Raw genomic sequence first — 18027 nt, 5'->3', positions numbered from 1 at the left:
ATAATTACCCCCCCCCCCCCTAAAAAAACAGAGCGTAGACTGAATCACACGAATTCTAGTTGTTTCTCTTAATAAGATTAACAAAGTTTCAACAAAATAAAAACACGATCAAATCATGTCGCAAGTCACATATTACTAACAGTTTTTTCTTCTTCAAAGAATGAGATAGCAGTTCTTATCAAGATATTACCTTATGTCAATTTGAAGTTGATGATTGATGTGGCTCCTTTTGGTACCTTAGTTGCATTAATTATCAACTATACCAGCTTTACGCAAGACGGTTTTTTATGTTACTTAATGGAAATAATTTAACAGTTTCCATTGTTAACTGTGTCACACAATTATCTTAAATTTGGGAACTTAGATGTCTATGGATATTAATTTATTACAACGATATCGTCATACTTGTCTGTTTTTCCTTCGATAAAACAAATCAGATACGAATAAATCTGGGTGCAACCAGACAGCAAAACTGCAGTGTGGTATCGATGATGCTACATGAATAGTCTTGTGTGTGACACACTAGGCGGTATAGGGTATAGCCAGGATGAACAACATGCTACAATATAAGTATAGTACAACAAAACGCATTGAGATATGACAAACAATGTTCACAGCGACAGCTGATGACCGAGATAGAAACTTATCTTGTAATCAGCATACAGATTGATCCCTGCCAAAGACAACAGGCTTCTTACATTCAATGTGGTACACCTACAAGTCGTACATTAAGTAGGCGCCGGGCGATTTTTTTGCCCTGGTCCCCAAGAATTTTCGTCTGCATGGTTTACCTCTAAATCATCGAGCCAGGCCACAGTTAATTTTCGTAAACGGCGCCTGGTCATTTCCTCAACATTTACTACATCAAAACCTGAAGTTTTTATTTGGCACTGAATCTCGAAAATTGCAAAATACAACGGAAAACTTCAACAATGGAAGCAAAGTTATAACTGATAATTCACAATGATATCGTCCATTCCAATGCACAAACAGTACAACGTTTATTACACACCTCTGTGTACAGTTTTGTATGCAGCGGTTACAACTAAACTATCTACTAAACAATATATATATATATATATATATATATATATATATATATATATATATATATATATGTGTGTGTGTGTGTGTGTGCGTGTGTGTGTGTGTGTATACAATTATCAATTTCGGAAATTTTCAATAGAGAAAAGTTTCTTGTTCACTGCAGTAAGTACGCTACGTAGCAAATGGGATCTCGCAAAAACTTAACTTTGAACTTGAACTTTGTAAAAAATGCCACATTTTTTACGTTACGGTAAAAGACGGTTATATATTTATTTAGCCCATCATCAATCTTAACGTCAGTTATAAAATATATATAAAATGTATAATAAACACTGTACACTGTTTACTTTTGGAAGAGCACGGCCCTCAATTTCATTTCTAAATTAAGAATAAGTCGTTGTGTCAATATACATGCACGCACTCTGTATCGACATTTTTCTGAGCCCGATGAACCTCTGTCGGAAGTGACGTAGCAGGTGTCCGATGTCATTTTTCTTTAACTAATATAGTAGGTTGTACTGTGTGTGTCCAAGTCTACCGCGTGATTACGTGCTATCGTTTGCTAATGACTCAATCATGACACGTATTTAATGGCAACCATTGTTGTCTCTGCAAAAGCAAAATACAGGTTCCTTAAGCTGGTTAAATATGACGATAACTAATAGTTGATTTAATGAGGGCATAACTGTGGGAACATTTTTCTAATTGCCTTGATATATACGCCCATTCGGGCCCGTAGCCAGCTTGTCACATTCTGAGGGACAGTGTCTGTTTGGAGGGACAAAATTTTTGTTTGAGGGGGCATTTGCATGGTTACACCACAGGGGTCCATTACTGGAACCATCAATTTGGAAAACAAGTGGGGAGCATAATCGAAATTTGGGGAGGGGCATTGTCCCATAAATGCCCCCGTGTCTACGGGCCAGCGTCCATTGCTTCATAGTAGGCGAACCCGATTAAGTTACACTTTGATCTGGACGAATAAATAACAAGTTAAAGAGTTACTTGGTGACTACCAATTGTTAACTAAATATATCTTTTTCATTATTGTTATACCATATTAACAGATATTTATATCACGAACAGTTTATTGTTACAAGAATCTTACCGAAATATGAATGTTAAAACACATGTTGTAATCTGTTCAGTCGGGATTTGTACCCCTTTAATTAAACGAACTTTGTCTAATCTCTCAGGCATTGATATAACGTTTAGAGACTGTCAACGAACTAAGTTGTACTGGGTGAGTGTGGGTGGTACCTTGGAAAGCAGCTACCATATATTCCGAACCGTCATCCAAGGTGTCGCCTACCAAATCAACTCGTAAAGATAACAGTGTATCGGTGGATGAGATATGCTTTTCATATAAATGGGAGGAGTGCTTTAGTCCGAATCATTCTTTAGTTATGGCAATCACATATTGATTTACCAAACTAAAGTGTCGATTTTGTTTGAGGTAGATGGCATATCAGGAATATTAAATTAGGTGTAACTTTGCAAACCCACTAAATCAACATAACTTTGTACCCTTTCTCTTTCCGCTCATATATATTTGCTTTGACCCGTGATCGGGGTCTGAAAACAATATAAATAGCTCAAGAGCAATTTTAGAACTCATTTAGTCTTAAATTTTCTCTTGCAGTAATTAAGAAGAAGTAAGCCACTACTCGCACCCAACATGTCTCGTCTTTTCAATGTATGGATATTCGTTTTTGCTTTCATCTCGAAATATGGTAAGTCGAAATATCGTTATGATATAATTTTGTCGTTTCATTTTTTGTTTGTACTATTAACAGTCAATGTCTTTTCGATATCGTCAATAAGAGGGGATTTGGAATTTTTCCTTTTTCATATATTTCGAATGAAAATTCATTTTCACATATCCATATGTGAAACTAGCCTATTTTATCCGAATTGACACGTATTCATAACTTTCTTTCTTTCTGTTTTTTCCTTTTGTTCTCAATTGTACATTTTATCAATTCTAGTTTTGCATGTCAGTTTCTCTGACGTCACACTAGATAAAATTGTCTGAAAACCCAGGTATGGAAATGAACATTAAAAACGTAAAGGCTTGACAAAAACCAACCTTTACAAATAAAACCATTCTTTCTCTTTCATAAGGAAGTTTGATCCAAATGACAAATGTTGTAATGTTAACATAGCCTATTTATCACTGACTCTAAAAGATTAGTAGAAATTATTTCGATACCAACTTTTTTTTGCGAAATGTCTTCTTGAAAGAGTTGAAATAATTACTACAGTTAAAGTGTTATATTCCAGAAACGACTTTCGTTTTACTCTTTGTGTTTGCTCTTCTGTCAAAGTTCAGCTAGTTCATAATAAACTTGACTTGTAAATACATACCTATTATCATCGATTAATTCATGTCAATTTAAATTTAAATTGACTTTTCAATTTGATTCATACTTCGTTCGCAAGAATCTCTCAGTTCGTGTTACCCTTCCCTCCAAATATAAAAAAATGCACACACCCGCAAACGTGATTTGTATCGTGTGACAGTTTAGGTTAGTTCCCTTATTCTAACCCTTTGTCTAAACAACCGATAACTATTGTTCTCTATTGTTCGTGAACTGGTGACAAGAATTTCACACTTGAGAATTCTTAGTAATTGTATCGTGGGTTTAATGCAAAGTGGTGATATCGTTTCCATCATTTTAACTACATTTTTGGCAAGTTTACATGAGCCGTGTAAACGAGTTTGCGTGCTTGCGCGCGTGCGTGCGTGCTTGCGTGCGTGCGTGCGTTACCGCACTGTATAAGGCTATTCAAGGAAACTTTGAAATTAGCGAAAGTAGTGAAATTACAGTGAATATCAAAAGTTTTAACGTTTGACTACAGAAATTAATTAAATATATTAAATTAAATTGCTATAATATTATATGATCTTTTGAAAAATGTTATTTTAGAGAAAAGAAACTTCTAATCTCCAACAAATATTTCACATTTATAATTCACTAGATCGTTCATAGATTATGTTTCCAAAACTTGAAAAATCTCCATTATCAACTTCTCCTTTTATTCTTCATTTCTTCTTGATTTATTTTATTTTATTCTTCATTGGATATAATACATATTTGGATCATTTGGATTATAGCTGTTTACATACATAGTATCTATATGAGTAGCACAGAGTAGGCTCAATACGCAGAGAGGTGTTGTAGAGAGTAATGATAGAACTCTTCAGAATTGTTCGCAGGTCAAAAGTAAATATACAAAAAATATACAAAAACAAAGAGAACGGAAAATTGCTGAAAACAATTACACTTCAGTGACGCGTACATAATATCAAAAGGTGGGGTAGGGAAATTGTGAGCGAGTGAGGAGGAACATTTATGTATGGGACAGAGGCATATTCAGGATTTGATTACGGAGTCGGTGTAGCTCTGAGGTCATTGAAGGAGAATCCCTCGTAGAGGAGGGTGTCGAGGGAAAACATAACTGTTTAGCAGCCGGTAGCTCTGTGGTGCATTTTGAGGCAGACGCAGACAATAAACTAGATGTACGATTAGGTTTTAACGAATAGAGTGGTATAAGTGGTCCCCGATTGCATATAAAGAACCCCCCCCCCCCACACCTCCAAACTCGGACGGAGACACCTTGCGCATTCCACAACAGTAACTTTATCAAAAGGCATGAAACTTGCCGAATTGATCAAGTCGGTGGCAATTTACTTATCTATATTAAGAAAAATATATATATTTCTATCCATCTTGACTGCATATTGGCTTAATATTGTAAATTTTCGAATCAAACTAAATACACCATTTTTTTTTTCTTGTAGATTTCGTCATGTGTCAAACATGTGCACCCACGGGTACGTATACCTTCTCTTAGACTTTAGGCTATCATATTACGTTTTGATGATTTATTTTCATTTTTCACCCCTCCCCCCACCTATCTACCCCACCCTATATGCGTTTTGAAAAAAAGAAGAAATTATGGTTAATGATATAATACTTTGCTTCCATCCAATACTGACGTTTCCACAAAACTAAAATAGATCGTTTAGTATAACATACAACTAATGGCATTACCGGAGACCTGGCAAGATCCCAACTTTCTTATTTTCCCCAACTTTTCCCACACCCGACCGATCTTGCAAACGTTGACAATCCTCCACCTATCACAAAACACCCAAATGAAACAGGTGCTTGAATATTAACTGTGTGCGTGTCCAAAATGCTAGTTAGAGATTTAGTTGAAGGTGATGTTGTAAATTCATTTAATAAGAACTTGATACAAGAACATTCGCCCCCATAGCCCTAAATTTCTCCCAACCACACTCCACCTTCCACAATCCCATGAACGACCCCCTCCCTTTCCTCTCCACTTAGAAAAATGAACTTATTTCGATGCTTGTCATAATCGCAACGAATTTGTTGCCCTCATTTTTCACCTTCTCTTGAACCTCGATTCATATATTTGATGCCAAGTTTGGGGTGAATATCGGTTCCTTGCCCCACTATGCCTCAATCCAAAAACATACAGGCACCTGTGACAGTAAAATATTCCTTCAGGTGGATTCTGTGAATCATCAGACTATTACTGTTGGTACAACCTGTCTGTCTGTCTGTCTGTCTGTCTGTATGTCTGTCTGTCTTTAATGTAATAATGCATAATGCAATCCTATTTTTTATTAAACCAAATTGATGATCTACTGTAGAGCTTGTGCTGAATTTGAAGTAAAATTTTTTAGATTTCTGAGATAATCTTGGCCTGGATTTCTTTACTGACACAAGAATCACGAGTGAATTTTAATAGACAGGTGGGACAATCTGGTTAAGTGGTAATTTAAAAGATAAACTGGGGAATTAAATGTATGATTAGAATTGAATACTCTTGTTGAACAGACTGCGCTTCCAGTGAGTTCGATCCAGATCTAGCTATAACACCTGACCAGCCCTGCCACGCGGGCGGTACATCTGTAACGTTAGCCTGTGCTGGAAATATCGGAGGACCGACATCTAACCAATGTAGCGGAGGTTCGTGGGTTTTACCCAAGGCAACATGTGACGGTAAGTGTTAAGGCATCTACATGCTGTTTTAAATTTTAAATACACGACTACATGCATGGTATAGACCTACAAGTTATATTAGGTACAGTTAAGTATACCGCCCCATTAAATTCCGAATATTTAAACTTTCTTTCTCAGACATCTTTGACGGAGGTTTCATTTTTTACAAGATCTATGTCCGTGTTGTCATGTCGGTATCAAATGAGCAACACAATCTTCATTGACTTTTTACTACACCAATTAGCGATGATACACTTGTAAAGCATCATAGAGTCTTAGCTATGTACAATAATTCAGCAATCTGGTTACTTAAATTTCATGTAGGAAAATTTGATTGAGAAGTACAAAGCGAAATGTCATTTTTTTTTTAAACTTATGTCCTATTTATATCGAATTTATACATAACGTTGTATCTTTTTCTCTTTTTTTATCAAATAAGTGTGGTCATGCACACCGCCCGTAATTGGTGATGCCGTCACTTTGACCCCAGACAAAACGTCCTACACCACTAGAGAAACGGTGACGTATGGTTGTGACCCTGGGTACACCCTTATTGGGTCCGCGAGCGCCTCTTGTGACTCCCAAGATGCGTGGAACCCAGCCACAGTGCCAATATGTTCTGGTAAGTCTATATTTCATTTGTCAAGCTATATTCGCTACGAATTTATTACTGGAAGCTGTATATTTTATAAATATATTAATGTCACTCACAAAAATCTGTGCCATTAAAAAACAATCAGATCTATAATATGGTAGAGGATCGATGAGCCCTTCTTACGTTGTCAGAGTTTCTCCCAGGAATCGTGAAAACTTTAAAAAGTGAAGAAAACAGCCGATTGGTATAAACCACTGAGGTTGGATTATTCGAATAGATTATAACAAAACTTTCTCAATTTTGATATAACTTTGACATCATGTATGCGAAGATGAATCATCATGAAACAAAGAAACGAGATTTTTTTGTAGGAAAAAGGTATTTTATATTTGATATTACTAAAAGAAGAATATCATACATGAAGATACTTTCACCTTTTTATTATTTATTTATGTTATTTCAAAGTTAGAATGTATCTCAATATGATGGCAGTAAAGTCTTTGACATATTGGGAACCCCCTTGAGATAAATCGCCTTTGGAAAACGGTAGTACCCTATACCCAGTCCCTTGCAGATCGAAGGGATACAAGCAGACACACTATTTGGCTGCCATCGAGCAACAGCGACATCACACACTTGTTTACTTCAAGCAAACTATAACAAATGTCAACTATCAACACTTCGAAAATGATGTGTAGTCATTGTATGTAACTTTCACCAGATATGATCAAATAAAGATTTTTCTTCTGAAGTATCCTTTTAATGAGATTTGACACTTATCTTACTATCATGTCAGCTACATGTTCCACCCCGGTCATCGATAATGGTGCCCTTAGTTCAACGGGTCCTTTCGGCGACGGAGATACAACATCGGTGACTTGTGATTCTGGCTACAGTCTGGCGTCTGGATCTTCTTCAACTATATCTTGTACCAACGGCGCGTGGAGTGAGATACCAGAATGTTTCCGTAAGAATAAACCCAACAAATGAGTTATCTTTCAAAGAAATTTTGTCAATTTGTTTTTAGAGTCACTCATGTTAAGCAATGTGGAGCAGAGGGCCAGGCGGAACTAAATTCTCATTATACGTTTAGATTTGCGAATTCTGTGCAGATTGGGACGGTATAGGTTAATACTGAAAAGCCTAAAACCTTAAGGTTTACATTCCCTACCAGAGTTTGGGCCGATTATTTTTACTCTTTCCCGTGCTCGGATTTGACACGCGCGCCGAATATGGAGAACCTATAGTCTAGCATTCGGATGAATACGAAAAATAAGATTTCTCTCAAAACTGAGTCACATAATCTATGTCTGCTTGGAAGACCTAAAATCTATCATGTTACATAAAGGTGATAGATTTGTTTCTCCGTCAAATATTCCTAGAACTGATACAGAAACAAATGTCTTTATACTAAAACTGTGTTTGATTTTTGCACTTTATATTATTTGCTCAACAAGACAGACGTTTCAACATATTATGGAAAAAAAGGACCCAGGATGTAACAAATTGGAAATAGGAGGTGGCGTGACCTTGAGGACGTTGAACTTGACTCCCATTGAGGGGCATTGCGGTCCTCCTATAGAAAATAATACAATTTCAGGAGTGAAATGGTGCAATTCTGAGGCATATGTAGGTTACAAATTAGACCTTTAGTTAGATCTACAGGCAATGTTGTCCTTAAAATGAATAGAGGAAATAGCTCAATGAAAACATGAGAGACATATTGTAGTCTCTTTTTGCCCCTCCCCCTTCCCCTCCAGACCACAGTCCCACCCCCTGTCTTTATTTGTATCTTAACCTTCCCTGCCGCAGTTGCGAAGCCTAGTGAAAGAACATACTAAGAATAAGAATAATTACCAATTGTATTTCTTTTTGAACAGTTATCTGTAATGTACCCGGGGTTACGAATTCTGATTCGGCTTCCGCCGATACCATTCCACATGGTGGGACTAAAGACGTTGAATGTAACCCTGGCTACTCATTTGACCAGATGACGATATTCTCGTTAGAGTGCACGGATGGTGCTATAACTGGTGTGATACCATCGCAGTGTTACCGTAAGTACTCCACGTTATACTATCGCACAAGTTTCGCCTTGGATTACTTGTTAAGTTGTACATTACCGGCTATGATGTCAGAGTGTGTTTGCAGGTTTCTGAAAGAAAATAAAGGAGGCTAGGCACTATAGGGCAGCGACCTTGCTCAAGACCAAGAATTTATTATTGTTTTTTTTCTTGATAGAATTATACAGAAAGAAAACTTTCATCACGATGCGTTTCAATGTCATGTATAAAAAGGCTGCACTTATTTACCTTGTGACTGTGATGTGGAAGTATAATGTAAAATGAACAATTCGATGATAACACTGATTTTTCTATTGTATTGATGAGGGCTTCTTATTCTGCCGGGTGATTGTGATGGAGTGGGTGATTTGATTAAGTAGTTTGGGATAGTTTATCAGGTTAAATTTGAGGTAACCATGCACTAGATTATCTTCAACCACTTATACCCGGCATACCCTCTCCCTGCTGAATGAGTTCTTATGATTGGCAGCATAAACGAAATGACCCATATCGTGTCCTTCTTCAAATGAAGGAATACATATCGTCAGCTCATCAGAGATGGATTCAGTGGTATGAGGGGCAAAATAAATTGGTCAATAGTCGTCACTGCATTTCCATATCGTATATGCCCCCTCCCCTTCCCTCCACCACCCTCCCCCTCCCTCCCCCTTCCCCTTCCTCCCCTTTCTCCCACACCCTCCTTCCCTCACCTATCTCTTTCGAAACGTTTTCTAGTGGAGTACGAGCTTGTGCATCTGAGTTTTCCAAAACCCGCATTTTGATGTTTCCCTTTCTCTTTTTTAATAATGTGGTTACAACCGACAGAGGATTGCACGCTCCTCACTAGTCCAACGAATGGAAAAGTTTCTGGAGAGGATCTTCATGGTGAAACCGCTACGTACAGTTGCGACAGAGGATATTTACTGAATGACACCGAGACAGTAACGTGCAACGACGGGACGTGGTCGGATACTAACACTCCAACATGTCACAGTAAGTTCAACTATTAATCATATCACTCTAGAATATATCTACATCCCACGGTCCATGAAAATGATATTAGAAACTGGAATAATGTACGACGTATATAAATGAAATGCAAAGGGTTTTATTTCAAATCCATTTCCTTTTTCTATTTAAGCAAAAAGTTTGGAAAACAGCATCGTTCTCTTTTGTAACACTGATAAATTCATCGTTGAAATGCCATTGCTGTTGCTCGAGGAAAACGCGAATGTGAACAGTGTTTTACTCGGTAACTGTTCAGGGAGCACCTTGGATAGTGAATACCTATATGCTAACAGTTCATACAACGATTGTGGTACTACCATGGAAGTAAGTCGATAAATTAATGTACAAGTAACATATTAATAAAAATTGTATTCAACATATACATTTCATCTGAAACTCCCCTCGCCCGCCACCCACACCACAATCCCCTTCCGCCATCCGTCCCACTACAAGACATCCCCGTTCTGTCTAGTTCCGCGAAACTTGTCAAGCTGCACTCCATGACTGCATATTAGAACGGGAACCATGAGTGGAGTTTCAAGCCAAGCTAACTGATTAAGGCACCATGACGTGTGTTTTCTCACGTCATGTTGTTTCTTATGTGTAATTACACAAGTGGAACCATGCACTAGTCAATCAAAGATTGCGTACAGCGTTTTATCATATCTTTGAGTAAATCACACACAGTAAGTCAATATTGAGCATCATCTGACGTGCTCGCAGCTTGTAATCGGTTTCACGACATCGTGTTACGTCAATCCAGAGATCGGTACACACTACAGATCTTGCACATTAGGACCGATGTGATAGCATCCTCTGTAATCTTCATCCTCTCTAATGAATAATGCAAATAAAAGTCAGCTTCAATTGATATACCGTACTGAGGAGACATAGTGTTCATTTGTCGGAAGGTTAAAGGGTTATTTTGTGGTTTGCCCATCGAGGTTTGTACCAACTGTCTCGCCTCCCCCCCCCCCCCCACCCCGTCACCTCTCAATTTAACATTCTTCAGCAAGCGTAGCTATCCCCTAGATATAAACGTATAGAGTTCTTCTATTTCCTTTGTCATATTCAAAGGTGGACAACGTCAACCGAAAAATTATATACCGCAACGAACTGACAAGCGTTGACAACGGACCCGTGACATCAGTAGAGGCCATTCACTTGAACATAGAATGCGTGTTCGACCAGGAAAATACCATCTCATCATCAGCAGTGGTACAGAATTCATTGGATAAAAATCTCGCTGAGACTGGTTCTTATAAGCTATCCTTCGGTATTTACACGGACGATACCTTCTCGACTGAAATCAGTGGATCAGATGTCATCGAAACCAATGACGACTTGGTCGTCCTCGCGCAAGTGGTCGACGTTGCCAATTTGGACGTTTACCCGGTCAAATGTTACGCTACACCCGACGAAGTATCGGCTGCCACTACTTACGATTTGATAATCAATGGGTATGTATGAGTAATGAATATGCATGACTAGATCTAGAAGCTAGACATGTCTTTATAGGAGAGATTGGTATTTTAAGTCTTTTAACTGGGTCATCATAAATCCATTTTGATATCACTTCCTAGGACATATATGAAAGTTTCATGAAGTGGGTATTTGTTTGCTGCCATCTATTTCTAGCTGTGATATCGAATAGACACATGAAGCATTGTGTTTGTCACTAACTAGCAATGATACTGCGTATTCTTAGTCAATAATTCGTGTATGTTTCCTTTTTTGTTTTCTGTTTTGTTTTCTGTTTGATGTCTCCTTTCTCTATAGAAGAGACAAACACAAGTCGGCTTAATTTTTATGATTTTTTTATGAGTTTTTGTAAGTCCCTTGTGTATGAAAAGCTCCTGTCGTTCATCATTGCGACTTTCAGAACCCTTTTATTCATTCCAGGCGGAAGAAATTAATCCTTTAATCTCTCAGACGAGTTCATAATACCTATGATAAGTGTTTCAACATAACTTATAGGCATTGCGCATGTATAATATCCTCGAATCTGTTATTATTGTTGCGTTACACGTGGATTGGGTATACACAATTTCATTGTAAACGTGCAATGTTAAATGGATGTGAAATAATTTGTTAAATGTTGTAAGCTAATACATTATCTGAATTCCATTAATTCAGTTTAATGTGCTACTTATTGTTGCTAATTGTATTTTTCTTTTCGTACAGGTGTTCCGTATCAACTTATGCCACTGGCCTTAGTACCTCAGAGGCTGGAGTAGAAAACCCACATCTTGCTTTCGATAGCAAAGCATTCCGTTTTACAGCGAGTGGTAGTGATACGGTACATATGTTAAACCTATCCTAATATTATAAAATGTTTTTTCATAAATAAGCTTTCATAAATTTATATAGCACGAAAATGTCCAGAATTTTATTTTAGCCACATCTTGCTTGAAAAAGCTCAAATGTCATTAAAACATACTAGTTCCATTTCATCGGCCAAGATAAAGCCGGATGGGCAATTAACAAGTTCAGTTAATAAATCATTTCCCAATTTTATGATGACATTTGAACGGATAAAATTGTCCGATATGTATTAATTAAAGCAACAGGCTACGCTTATTTTCTTATATTTAAATTATGATAACATTTAGAGCACACAAGTTTCCTTCAAGTCTAAGTTGCAGCTGCAGTGTGTTTATATTGTTATTACTGTAGATGATGGTAAATACTTTGCCTTAACAGGCGAAACAATAAAATATGTTCGCCCTGATTATATCGTTTCAAAATCTGTCCATAATGTGACGATACTTGGCAAGACAACACTGATATATTTCAAACCATGTTTAAAAATAGGCTAGTACTTGTAATATAGATATGTATATGCTAGGAACAGTGTTTAAAGTTGTAACTTACTTTCTCGTTCAGATTTACTTTCATTGTGATTTGAGGATCTGCCCTCTTGGAGACTGCCCTCTATCTACCAACTGTGGAGGATCCAGACGAAGACGAGACATTGCTGGATCCAATTTAGTTGTCTCTAAACATGTATCAGCTGGACCAATCAAATTACACCATTCAGCATCAGTTGGTAAGAAGTCCAAATGCCCAAAATGTTTCGATTTCACGTTATATAGAAGGTTTCACTTTTGTTAGTGGTTGCCAACTTTGAGGCTAATATTCCTAAGTGACTCAAGTTCTTATGATACCTTTCGAAGGCGAGATTAAATTCAGTTATCGAAATTGGGCCTTAATGTGACTTTCTTTCTTTATGCATTATTTACAGGTACCGACTCCTCGGGTGCATGGCAGTTGACTGCTTTGACGGTGTACAGTGCAACCTTATCTTTCCTGGTATTCACTGTCGCGGCTCTCTTAGTCGTAATTAAAGTACGTCAAGCAGGATACATAGCCGTGCCTAAAACTAAAGAAGACATTTAATTCAGTCATTTATACCCAACATATGCATATTCATGTGCTTAATGACTTGTTTGTCCGTCTGTTTTCTAACCTCGAGTGCCATTGGCCAGATACAAGTGCCTAAAAATGATTTATACAAGAAATGTTTAGAAATATTTGCTTAATATATGTCAAATTGTATAATAATTTTAAATGCAAGGATAATTATTTCTGAGAATTTTGATTTAATGTTTTAGTATTACCACAACAGGACATTCAATATTTATTATTAATTTTGAATATAAATTTTTATAACTAACGCCGCATAAAACTTAAATAAATTGGAACATTTCTTTTAAAGAACTTATTTATTTATGCGTATATTTTGTATATCTTTACTTGCTGTGTATATTCATTTTCTTGTAAGCAATTGGTACTATAATAATACTTATGCAATTCTCTGATGTCAATTTGATCACTACTAACAAAATGGTTCACTAAAATGATTGCATTTCGAAGTTTAAGAAAATGTTGATATGAAGTTGAGTATATCTCCACATATCTCCATGGAAACCACAAACCCAACCATTACTAATCTATGTTATATAGATAACTATCATGAACTCTCACTTCTCCAAACAGCTAAGAAATCTCTTACACTATTTGGGAGATATCACTAATTAAGTGTTACTTCACACACACAAGGCTGACAGACTTGATCAAGTCTAAACATGACATCATCGCGCCACATGTGTTTCAAAGATTTATGTTTTTTTAAATTTTGTTTAAACTATAATATCTCTCAAACGGAACAAGATATTTTCATAGCTGTTTGACGGTATTGCATATTCTTTACAACAAACTCTGTCATTATAAGCTTATACGCTAACATTTGTGTCTCCTTTAAGCTAATCTATTTCTTTTTCAAACATCAACATGTGGCATACATACAAGAAGAAACGAATAGGGTGGAAAATGTAGGGAGAGGTGGGAGGGTTGGTTAATCAATTCATTTTCATTTACTTAAATGCACACCCACTTCCTTCTGTCAGATTTGAAAATGAATAATAAAACCACAAATATTTTATGCTTCTATTTTATAATTTAAGCCATGACTTAAGAGGTCTGTTCTTACTTGAATTTGTGATCGGAAGGCTCAGAGAAAAAGGTTTCAGATAAAATACAGTTTTTGGTTTTTTCGTTCTTATATCTTCGGTCTGACTATACTATTATGATTTTCTTCTTTCTTATTTCCTATTCTTTCTTTTTTCTTCTTCTTCTTTTTTACCATTTTCTTTATTATCTAATTTATTATCTTTATTATTTTCATAAGTATTGACAACGTATGGTGTAAAATGTAAGCGGATAGGGGGATGATTGTACTTTTAGCTAAATAACACCCTTTTCACTTTATAGTACTTGAAAATATGCTAAGAGGTTTAGAAGACTTCTTATGACTTCGAGTAGACTCTTGACCAAAGGTGAATGTTTAGTTTTGAAGTAGTGATAATGGAACCCAAGCATTCGGTATAAGTCACCGTCATATTGTAAACAGTTTTTTTTCTCATTATGCGGATGTGTTATATACGTAATATACTGTACTATATAGAAACGTGTATACTGTTTGTCTGGAAACAAAGCCTTTAGAAGGATCCACTGCATATATAATACCCCCTCCCCTCCCCACCCCACTCCCCACTCCCACAATATAACGCACTATACACGTGTAGTACTCTGTTGTTAAATTCAGTGTGGTTATAACTTTGGGCCTATAGCAAAAAATACATTCCTACAGAGCATCTTGACTAGTGTCCTAGATTCATCATTAATCATGTGTGTGTGTGTGTGTGTATATATGTATATATATATATATATATATATATATATATATGTATATATATATATATATATATGTATATATATATATATATATATATATGTATATATATATATATATATATATATATATATATATATATATATATATATATATATATAAATGAAAATCGTAATGAGTTGGAAAATCAAGAACAGTGAAAAAACTTTCAGCCTCCACCGGGATTCGAACCGGGATTCGAACCACATATATATATATATATATATATATATATATATATATATATATATATATAAATGAAAATCGTAATGAGTTGGAAAATCAAGAACAGTGAAAAAACTTTCAGCCTCCACCGGGATTCGAACCACGGGCCTCCCGCTCTGTACGCGGACACCCTAACCACTAGGCTATGGACGCTGATTGTATGTCCAGAGGTTCGAAACCGGTAAGGAAGATCGTAATTCCACTGTAGGCGTTTGTCACCTGTATCGAACAATACTAGTTCTGTTTTTTTTTTTTTTTTTTTTTTTTTTTTTGGTGACATATTTTGCCCTACTCTAGAGATCAAACATGATGCTATCCAACTCGAAAATCATTTGTGATTCCTAAAGCCGGATCTCGAAAGAGATACTTTGAACAGACTTTATGTTAATGCAATGGAGGTAAACGACAAAGGCAAATGAATATATATAAATGAAAATCGTAATGAGTTGGAAAATCAAGAACAGTGAAAAAACTTTCAGCCTCCACCGGGATTCGAACCACGGGCCTCCCGCTCTGTACGCGGACACCCTAACCACTAGGCTATGGACGCTGATTGTATGTCCAGAGGTTCGAAACCGGTAAGGAAGATCGTAATTCCACTGTAGGCGTTTGTCACCTGTATCGAACAATACTAGTTCTGTTTTTTTTTTTTTGGTGACATATTTTGCCCTACTCTAGAGATCAAACATGATGCTATCCAACTCGAAAATCATTTGTGATTCCTAAAGCCGGATCTCGAAAGAGATACTTTGAACAGACTTTATGTTAATGCAATGGAGGTAAACGACAAAGGCAAATGAATATATATAAATGAAAATCGTAATGAGTTGGAAAATCAAGAACAGTGAAAAAACTTTCAGCCTCCACCGGGATTCGAACCACGGGCCTCCCGCTCTGTACGCGGACACCCTAACCACTAGGCTATGGACGCTGATTGTATGTCCAGAGGTTCGAAACCGGTAAGGAAGATCGTAATTCCACTGTAGGCGTTTGTCACCTGTATCGAACAATACTAGTTCTGTTTTTTTTTTTTTGGTGACATATTTTGCCCTACTCTAGAGATCAAACATGATGCTATCCAACTCGAAAATCATTTGTGATTCCTAAAGCCGGATCTCGAAAGAGATACTTTGAACAGACTTTATGTTAATGCAATGGAGGTAAACGACAAAGGCAAATGAATATATATAAATGAAAATCGTAATGAGTTGGAAAATCAAGAACAGTGAAAAAACTTTCAGCCTCCACCGGGATTCGAACCACGGGCCTCCCGCTCTGTACGCGGACACCCTAACCACTAGGCTATGGACGCTGATTGTATGTCCAGAGGTTCGAAACCGGTAAGGAAGATCGTAATTCCACTGTAGGCGTTTGTCACCTGTATCGAACAATACTAGTTCTGTTTTTTTTTTTTTTTTTTTTTTTTTTTTTTTTTTTTTTTTGGTGACATATTTTGCCCTACTCTAGAGATCAAACATGATGCTATCCAACTCGAAAATCATTTGTGATTCCTAAAGCCGGATCTCGAAAGAGATACTTTGAACAGACTTTATGTTAATGCAATGGAGGTAAACGACAAAGGCAAATGAATATATATAAATGAAAATCGTAATGAGTTGGAAAATCAAGAACAGTGAAAAAACTTTCAGCCTCCACCGGGATTCGAACCACGGGCCTCCCGCTCTGTACGCGGACACCCTAACCACTAGGCTATGGACGCTGATTGTATGTCCAGAGGTTCGAAACCGGTAAGGAAGATCGTAATTCCACTGTAGGCGTTTGTCACCTGTATCGAACAATACTAGTTCTGTTTTTTTTTTTTTTTTTTTTTTTTTTTTTTGGTGACATATTTTGCCCTACTCTAGAGATCAAACATGATGCTATCCAACTCGAAAATCATTTGTGATTCCTAAAGCCGGATCTCGAAAGAGATACTTTGAACAGACTTTATGTTAATGCAATGGAGGTAAACGACAAAGGCAAATGAATATATATAAATGAAAATCGTAATGAGTTGGAAAATCAAGAACAGTGAAAAAACTTTCAGCCTCCACCGGGATTCGAACCACGGGCCTCCCGCTCTGTACGCGGACACCCTAACCACTAGGCTATGGACGCTGATTGTATGTCCAGAGGTTCGAAACCGGTAAGGAAGATCGTAATTCCACTGTAGGCGTTTGTCACCTGTATCGAACAATACTAGTTCTGTTTTTTTTTTTTTGGTGACATATTTTGCCCTACTCTAGAGATCAAACATGATGCTATCCAACTCGAAAATCATTTGTGATTCCTAAAGCCGGATCTCGAAAGAGATACTTTGAACAGACTTTATGTTAATGCAATGGAGGTAAACGACAAAGGCAAATGAATATATATAAATGAAAATCGTAATGAGTTGGAAAATCAAGAACAGTGAAAAAACTTTCAGCCTCCACCGGGATTCGAACCACGGGCCTCCCGCTCTGTACGCGGACACCCTAACCACTAGGCTATGGACGCTGATATATATATATATATATATATATATATATATATATATATATATATATATATATATATATATATATATATATATATATATATATTATATATTTATATCTATTCGCGAATGTCAAGCAACCGTCCATGAAGCTTACATATTATATGTGATCTGATCCCTGTACACTTCACCAACAAGACAGTGTCAGGGGTTCTATCTACCAAGGTAATCTTTTTGTGTTTAATTCCCCTTATTTTATACCCACTTATCGAAGAAGTGTTGTATTCTTATTGGATAAAGTAAATGTCGCTAGTTTACTTATTGGGTGCCACCGTTTG

General features: G+C 36.7%; 1 protein-coding gene across 1 annotated transcript; it reads left to right on the top strand.

Annotated features, from left to right (window-relative positions):
* Positions 1–2626: 2626 nt before the first annotated feature.
* Positions 2627–14851, top strand: LOC139978857 (uncharacterized). Its single transcript, XM_071989387.1, has 12 exons — positions 2627–2780; positions 4853–4885; positions 5922–6086; positions 6526–6708; positions 7478–7648; positions 8562–8738; positions 9570–9737; positions 9886–10076; positions 10830–11212; positions 11937–12051; positions 12639–12801; positions 12997–14851. The coding sequence occupies exons 1-12, from the start codon at positions 2726–2728 to the stop codon at positions 13149–13151; spliced, it is 1959 nt and encodes a 652-aa protein (XP_071845488.1). The 5' UTR covers positions 2627–2725; the 3' UTR covers positions 13152–14851.
* Positions 14852–18027: the final 3176 nt, after the last annotated feature.

The sequence above is a fragment of the Apostichopus japonicus genome, chromosome 13 (assembly GCF_037975245.1).
Source record: "Apostichopus japonicus isolate 1M-3 chromosome 13, ASM3797524v1, whole genome shotgun sequence".
Lineage (NCBI taxonomy): Eukaryota > Metazoa > Echinodermata > Holothuroidea > Aspidochirotida > Stichopodidae > Apostichopus > Apostichopus japonicus.
Note: the sequence above shows the minus strand (reverse complement) of the source record. Positions and strands in the feature narration are given on the sequence as shown.